The sequence below is a fragment of the Triticum aestivum genome, chromosome 3A (assembly GCF_018294505.1).
Source record: "Triticum aestivum cultivar Chinese Spring chromosome 3A, IWGSC CS RefSeq v2.1, whole genome shotgun sequence".
NCBI classification, from domain to species: Eukaryota; Viridiplantae; Streptophyta; class Magnoliopsida; order Poales; family Poaceae; genus Triticum; species Triticum aestivum.
The window spans coordinates 17,228,195-17,236,750 of NC_057800.1; the positions used below are offsets into that span (position 1 = coordinate 17,228,195).

The window sequence follows — 8,556 nt, forward strand, 5'->3', positions numbered from 1 at the left end:
TGGTGCATGTGGGCAACCTTTCTCGTGTTCTTCATTCCGGTAGTAGGTTATCCTTGCAGTGCATCCATGATTGCCATTGGAGCAAGCAACTTTGACAGTGGGAAGGGAGCAGAAGTGGCACACTTCTCTGGGAGCTTGTCATGGCAAGACGAACATATGGTATGCCCCACAGTGCACTAAGGAGCAGAAACAACAAATCAGTACATATGCTAATGATTTAGCTAAACTACAACCATAATAATGAACAACACAGGACTTACTTTTTTCTTCGAGAGTACGCCTAGGCGTATCATAGCTTTATAGAAGGCAGGCTTTCAGTTACAAGAAACTACACTTGCTGCGAACAATGAGAGTAGCGCAAACACCACACGAAAGACAAACAACACCACAAAGCAAACTACAACGCAGAAGAGCCTATCCAATCTAGAACACAACACCGTGTCTCGACCAACGCCAAACACCCCCGAAGACCACCAACTTCCGCAGAACTTCACTTGTCGACGCACCATCCACTCTTATCGCCTAAGAGGAATTGGCAAGTGGGTGGCAGGACTCGATCTGCTCCGAGAAAGACGCCGTCTTGGACACACCGGCGATGGGCGTACATAGCGCCGTCATGGAACAAAAAGGATAGCGACGAAAATTGGAGGAGAGCATCAAGGAACTTGTCTCCACACACAATGCTCCCAACAGAGGATCAACGTCGGGGACACCGCCATTGTGCCGATCCAACACCGAATCGAGGCTTTCGCCAGTAGACAACCACAACTCCGAGTGAGCAAGGGACATGACAAACACGCCTCGATGACGCCTCCAATGAGGGGGATGACATCCATGGGTGCCATCACCGCCGGCCCGACGGAAGCCGAGCAAGATTTTCATCCGCGTGTCACACCTCACCACGCCGCCTAGAGTTGGGCAACACCGTCCCAGAAGCTTCACACTGCCGCCACCGCACCTGCAAGCCGAGGGTCTACAACCAGACGCACAACAAGGGGAAAATCGGCCGCACCACCGACATCCAGCTTGGACAGAAAACCGCAGCCATCCCGCACCACCAGCAAGGTCCAGGACCACCCGCAATAGCCGTCACCCACTCCAAGGGACAACCTTGCAATGGTCGGACCCGCATCTCCATGAAGAGCCAGCAGCACCGCCGGGAGAGCCTCGCCGCTCACCACACCACACAGAGGTGGCCGGCCGCTCGTTGCTCGCCAAGACTCCATCTTGGCCGAGCCATCAGCGCCGCCGCCACCGGTCTAGCCATGGACTCGCACTGCTGCCTTCGGAGTGCGCCACCGACACCCACGCTCTCAAACATGTCGTTGCTTGCTCCAGCCAGACCCGCCGCTCCACAAGGCCCCCTGCCGAGCTCCGGCCGCCAGCCCCCACTCTGGCGCGCGAAGATCTGACTGACCACCAGCTCCGTCCAAAAGACACGCCGCGCCGACACCGGCTCGCGCGCTCCGCCGCTATGCACCATCACCGGCCAGTCAGTACGCCGCCCACCGCCACCTGCCTGCGCGGCCCGCCCGACGCGCCTGACTCCAATCTCCGGCATCGGTTGAGGAAGAGAGCCCCCCACGGCCCCGCACCAGGAGAGGGCAGACGAGATCCCGCCACTGTCGACAACGGGCGGGCATTTCCCAGCGGCGCTCGCAGGCAGCAGCGGGGGGAGGGAAGGAGGGTGGGGGCTGGGGGCGGCAGCTAGAGTTTGAGCGCCCTGGACGGCACTGTAAATACAACACAGGAATTGCAAAGTATATATATTGCATGGACCATACTATTAGAATAACCATGACATAGTTTGAGGTAACAATACACATAAAGTTGAAAAAATTGGGACAAGATAAACATTTCCTACATGGAATTAAGCTAAGCTATCATTCCCATTTGAATGCCTTAAATTCACCACATGCAACTGTTACCTAAGACTTGTTTTTTCTACCATGGCGAAGGGCGAAGGAAGAAGACATGCAGAGAAACCTTTTTGAAACAATTCTGAAATTACGGTTTTTGTGTGCAAAATTACCAATCAACTACGTGTGCGACATGTTTTTCTGGACAGAGGAGTATCGATACTCCCTCCAATCCATATCACTTGTTGCTCATACGGATGTGCTAGATGTATTTTTGTGCTAATACATTTATTCCAGCGTTAAGTAATATGGATCGGAAGGAATATATTCCTTTGATAGAATATGAAAGATTGGTTGAATGGCTTTTCTTAGTGTATACCATCTTGAATCCTGGTATGTTTTCATTTTTACAATAATATCAGTTAGTGCCTTAACCTACAAAAGAAGTATTACCTCGTCGGAAGATTCTTATTTTAGATTTGTCTAGATACGGAGGTATCTAAAACTAAAACGTGATTAGATACATTTGTATGTAGACAAATTTAAGACAAGAATTTTTGGACGGAGTGAATATTTAGCATGTGTATGTACATGTGTATGCTAACTTTTTTCTTTTGAATTTTTTTGAGGGAATTTCTTTTAAACTAATTTTATTTTTTGAACTAGTAGTATTTTTTTGAGAAACTTTTGAACTAGTTTTTTTTAGGGTTAGTGTGCGTCTTCTATTTGGGTGTATCTGGGCTGTTGGCCTGTTGCTCGGCCCACCTTTTGACCTGTCTCGCGTTTCCTTCTCGTTTTGTCTCCAAATTTCATCGCCGCCATCCGGCCAGACAGAAAATGGAATAAAGAGGGCGGCGGCCGCCAGGAAGAGACGACTCGCTTCCCGTGGTGCAACGAGAAGCCTTTGCGTCTGCGATCCGGCAGCTGGCCACGCCGCCGCTCCATCCTGTGAAAGGAAGGGAAGGAAGCGATGGGAAAGCGGCAGCACCGGGAGAAAGATGAGGGCGGCGTCAGCGAGAGGAGGGAGGTCGCGGCGGCAGGCGCCACCAACACCATAGACGACCTCGAGAACCTCGACAACCTTGAGTGCCTCATCTGCTCCGAGCCCCTGCGCCCTCCTATTTTCCAGGTAACCCCTGTGTTTGATCTGCTGATACAACTCAAATCCTACGAGCTCCTGAGAGACGATAGCACCAATGGATCTAAAGACTTATCTGGGTGTCTTAGACATAGAGTATAATATTTCGAAATCTGTTTATTATTAGATTCGTTTATAATTATAATAGTATTCCAGTGCGTATGGTGCCTAGTTTAATTTTCTCGCCAAACTGTTGATGATTACCTAATTGCCTGTTTTTGGACTTGTAATTTTGTAGTTGCAAAATTGCAAGTCAATGTTGAATCTCTGGAATCAGAACGACATCACATCAAATGCACACATTAGTCCAAATTCTGGTGTTGGGTGATTACCAATGCGTCTGGCGCCTAGTTAAATTTTGTTGTCAAACTGTAGGATGGCTGGATTGGTGAAGGACGACATCACATCAATTGCATGTTTTTGGACTTGTTATTTTGTAGTTGACGTGTCTGAAGAACGACATCTGATGCAGACATTATAGTCCAAATGCCTAACAAAAATTTGATCGGTGCATTTTCTGCTATATATGTTGTCTTCCATCCGTGTATGAGTCCATTCAATTGTAAATTTGTAATGTCATTCAGATCGTTATCGTGTGGAAATCCCAAACTATGAGAGCTATGCTATATATATTTTCCAACATTCACAAGTTGCCTTTTGAACATGGAAATAGGTTGTTACAACCATGCGAGAACTAACTATATTTAAATACCTGAGATGTTGCCGTGCTTTATTGTACATTGAGCGTTTAAATTCATAATATTAAAAAAACTTGATTTTTTGTTTGAAATGCCCATTTACCGAGGGGCATGAAAATACGTGGTAACCGTGGTAAATCTCAAAATTTTGAGCGGTAACCAAAATCGTAAGTGGAATAGATTTAGATGGTAACGAAGATTGAAGATGCGCCCCATTTATATTTGTGGAAAATTATGCTACAATAGGGAAATATGTGTACCTTATGCAAACTAGCTAGACAGTATGTGTCATCACTATGGGGAAACACAAACTACATATATACTGTAGTAGTCCCTCCATAGACAGTATAAGATGTTTCTGCAAGCTGTTTTAGCTTGCAAAAATGTCTTATATTATGGGATGGATGGAGTACTATACTACGGTATATACTATATTCAATGAATAAATCTGATTCATTGATATACTATAGTACTATACTGCGGATAGTACTATACTATGTGGAACGGAGGGAGTAGTATATTAAGAACAGGGTGGCTGGTGTATCTCCGTTCCTATGCTGATCCGTACATTGTTCCTGTTATTCCTAGGAGTGAACTTAGTGTGTGAAAATAGCATCTCATGCGTACTGATTCCTATGTTATTGCTGTGTTCATCATTTTAGCTTGTATTTTATTCTGCTAAAGTTACTATAGCATATTTACTGATTCATATCTTATGTACTGATTTTTTTTTCTTCTGTTCCGCAGTGCACCATGCGCCATACCATATGTTTATCTTGCCATGACAAGTTCCCAGACAAGTGTTTCTTCTGCTCCAATACCACAGTCTACAATCGCTGCCTCGAGCTAGAACATGCAGTTGAATCAATCAAACTTGCTTGCTCCAATGGCAAACACGGATGCACTGCGAGGATAACATACTACCAAAAAGAAGAGCATGAGAAAGATTGCCCGCACGCGCCATGCTTCTGCCCCGTAACCGGCTGCAGCTTCAAAGGGCCAACGGCAACGCTCCTCGAGCATTTCTCACGCGAGTACAAGTGGCGTAGCACGAAATTTATATATAACGAGGCGTTTGGGGTCCGCATCCGCGGCGATACTCCTGGTTCATGCATTCTTGTGGGCGAGGATGGGCACATCTTCATGATCAATATGGAAATGGAGCCCGCCGGAATTGTCATCTCAGTTTGCTCCATTCAGCCTCACATTACTGGATCCAAGTTCAAGTGCAGGCTATCAATATCATGCAGTGAAACGGGCTACTATCAGGCTGCCGAGTTCCAAATGAGGATCATTAATCTGTATGATGGGATGCCCAAGGACTTCATGTTCCTTGTGCCCAAGGGGTTGCTTCGACGTGCGATAACTATTGTGCCTGTGACTATCACGCCAGAATAGGATCCATGTGCAGCTTTGGAGGAGGCACGAGCATAGTTTTTGTCTCGATGAAAGTCTTTCTTCAAATCGTCCAAGTGGATGGACAGACTACATTTCTCTGCTTGATCCTGACTTTAAGTATAATTCATGATATTTGTACCCTTGGAAGTTTAGCTTCAAATCGTTCAAGCAAGTGGATGACGAAACTACATTCGCTAAAGTGTTGCTTAATCCATATTTGAATTTGTATCGAGCCATCTTTATGTATGATCTATACTAGAATTGGCAGTCAAATCGGCTGCTGTTTCACAGGTCCAGCCAAACAGGGGTTAATCTTGCTCCAGGGTTACATGGTCATGTTACAAACCTCAACCATGCAAGGATGCAAGTCAGGAGATAGCCAAAGCTCCTTTTTCTATTGAAAGAAAGTTGCTGCAGCTTTATTTATAATGTTGGGCGCATTCCGATACCATGTTGTCCGAAATAGTTAAATATCAGTCTTACAGAGTTTATTAGGGAGGGTTGCGGATAGCAAAAGCTATTGAAGATATCATCTAGAATATTCGGGAGGCTTCCAGAGAATGTGCAAAATACAAGTTGTTCGGATTTTAGCATACGATAATGTAGTATGTTTTAACTTGTTATTAGCGTGCTAATCACCCCATAACTAAACAGTGTATGTGCATAGGGGATAAGCTCCGTCCTACAAATAAATATCGTGCAGCCCCCTTTTTTTCGAAACAGGCAGATCTGCATGTGAATATATTAGAAGGAAAGATTTCGCGGCCCTATCTCAAGAGAGGTTTGAATTCTTTCTTTTTTTGAAATTTGCCCCTAAAAAGTCGTTCTAATTAAAAATCTAGAACAGAGTTGCATTTTAATATATGGAATACATGCGAAGACTATTCCAACACACCCGCACGATAATGCACTGCAGTTGACCTACCTATCCATAAGACCCCACAGACATTGATGAAACAAGTAACACCATTGAGGTTGTCTACAAAGTGCCATCGTCACCACTTCTCACGAGCAAGCGACTCTGACTTTACCATGCACGTCCAACGCACAAAAACCCTGCCGACTAATACCAAACAATCGGCCAAACACGCCAAGGACCAATCAGCTCCAACTTCAGCAACGAGTCTCGAATAAGAAATAAGCATGCCTTGCACCAACAGAACCGACTTGACTATGACATGGCATCTTTGTCCTCACGTTGCCCCATATAGTTACAACTATGACTTTATGCCGAGCAATACGCTAGATGTTTGTCGACGATGGACATTGCCACGACCCTTCTCCTCATGCGACCGTCATTGTTTCTTCATTAGTCGAAACACTACCTGAAGCGATCCACCGCCCAGGCACGGCAGCAGTGAAGAACGCCGATTCCAGCACCCTCGACCGACGCCAGAGAGTGTGTGGTTCTCTTAACGCATCTCTAAGCTCTCGTGGCTCTATTTCGGGCCACACGTATGGGTACCCGTTGATGATAAAAGAAAAAGTGAAAGAGACTATATGGGGCAGGGGAAATTAATAATAATCCTATAAAGGATGTCAGAGTACCCGGCCCCTGGGAGCCTCCATGGGAGAGGAGACCCTCTACAACGTCTCTTTGGAATGGTATCCCGTCGCCGGCTCCCTTGGGTTCTCCACATCGCCCAATCTGTCTGACGGCGCACACCCAGGCGTCTTTTCTCCGGGGTCCATGACATGTGGACCGGGAAGGGGGGGGGGGCACCGTCATGTGGCATTTTCGGTCGCGAACGCATGTGTCGCCATACGCGCTACTCCGCGCATGATTGGAAGGTCAGGTGTGCCTGTCAATGCCGCACGCCCCCGCCGGGCTGAATCGCTGGTGCCAATTCATGTGTAGCTATCTATAGTTACCAGTATGGAAAGAGAAAGAAAATTTCAAAATAAAAGGTTTTCTATTGCATATTTCAACTGCCCATGTTCAACATTGTAGTAGAACAGAGCATCTTACTACTATAGTATCTGAATCAGGGAGCAAAGACAGACTATACTGATATTTGGAATTTTACCTGGGATGGAAAATACTACAACAAAATAATCTATTTACAACTGATCGGAAATCCACACGACGCTGAAAAACATTTCCAATGGATATGGAAATCTGCTTGCCTGGCCAAAGAGAAAATTTTCTTCAGGCTTCCGGATCCACTCGGAACTATTCTGAATATTCATGAAATAATTCCACAAATATATTCTCATGACTCCCATCCTACTAAGACTCAGCAAATCGTGGTTGCCTTAAGCTTGTGATCCCGTAGGTTCGGTAACTCACAGACATGGACAAAACCGTTCGTTCAATGACCGACAAGGGGGCCGTGGACGTCCATATTGGTCCCTATGAGTATATGATTGATATTCAAATGAACCTTTCGTTATCATGTGGTGTCCCTTTGCTTCGCGATACTTCACAAAACCTGGGATGCATTGGTATCCTCCCGAGTCATGACCATGCTCACTATACTAAAATCCTGGTTACCGATTTTGTTCTTCTTTCTCGTTATTGTGTTCCGATATCCCCATGATGAAGTCATGTGTGTAAGGCCAGATGATGACTAATTTCGTCACACCGAGAAGGCCCTAAGAATATCTCTCCATCGTCGGAGGAACAAATTCCACTCTCGAGCTATCCGGCCACTTGTCAAACTTTCTGATGAACCCGGAAGTTGCCGTTACGATCACCATGTTACATGTGACGTTTCTGAAGGAAATATGCCCTAGAGGCAATAATAAAGTTGTTATTTATATTTCCTTATGTCATGATAAATGTTTATTATTCATGCTAGAATTGCATTAACCGGAAACTTAGTACATGTGTGAATACATAGACAAATAGTGTCACTAGTATGCCTCTACTTGACTAGCTCGTTGAATCAATGATGGTTATTTTTCCTGACCATAGACATGAGTTGTCATTTGATTAACGGGATCACATCATTAGAGAATGATGTGATTGACTTGACCCATCCGTTAGCTTAGCACGATGATCGTTTAGTTTGTTGCTATTGCTTTCTCCATAACCTATACATGTTCCTATTGTTGGGGAACGTGGTAATTTCAAAAAAAATTCCTACGCACACGCAAGATCATGGTGATGCATAGCAACGAGAGGGGAGAGTGTGATCTACGTACCCTTGTAGACCGACAGTGGAAGCGTTAGCACAATGTGGTTGATGTAGTCGTACGTCTTCACGGCCCGACCGATCAAGCACCGAAACTACGGCACCTCCGAGTTCTAGCACACGTTCAGCTCGATGACGATCCCCGGACTCCGATCCAGCAAAGTGTCGGGGAAGAGTTCCGTCAGCACGACGGCGTGGTGACGATCTTGATGTACTACCGTCGCAGGGCTTCGGCTAAGCACCGCTACAATATTATCGAGTACTATGGTGGAAGGGGGCACCGCACACGGTTAAGAATATGATCACACGGATCAACTTGTGTGTCT

The 8,556-nt window shown here is 45.8% G+C and overlaps 1 protein-coding gene across 1 annotated transcript; it reads left to right on the top strand.

The window, feature by feature from the left end:
- Positions 1–2,829: 2,829 nt before the first annotated feature.
- On the top strand, positions 2,830–5,093 carry LOC123056627 (putative E3 ubiquitin-protein ligase SINA-like 6). Its single transcript, XM_044479961.1, has 2 exons — positions 2,830–2,988; positions 4,443–5,093. The coding sequence occupies exons 1-2, from the start codon at positions 2,830–2,832 to the stop codon at positions 5,091–5,093; spliced, it is 810 nt and encodes a 269-aa protein (XP_044335896.1).
- Positions 5,094–8,556: the final 3,463 nt, after the last annotated feature.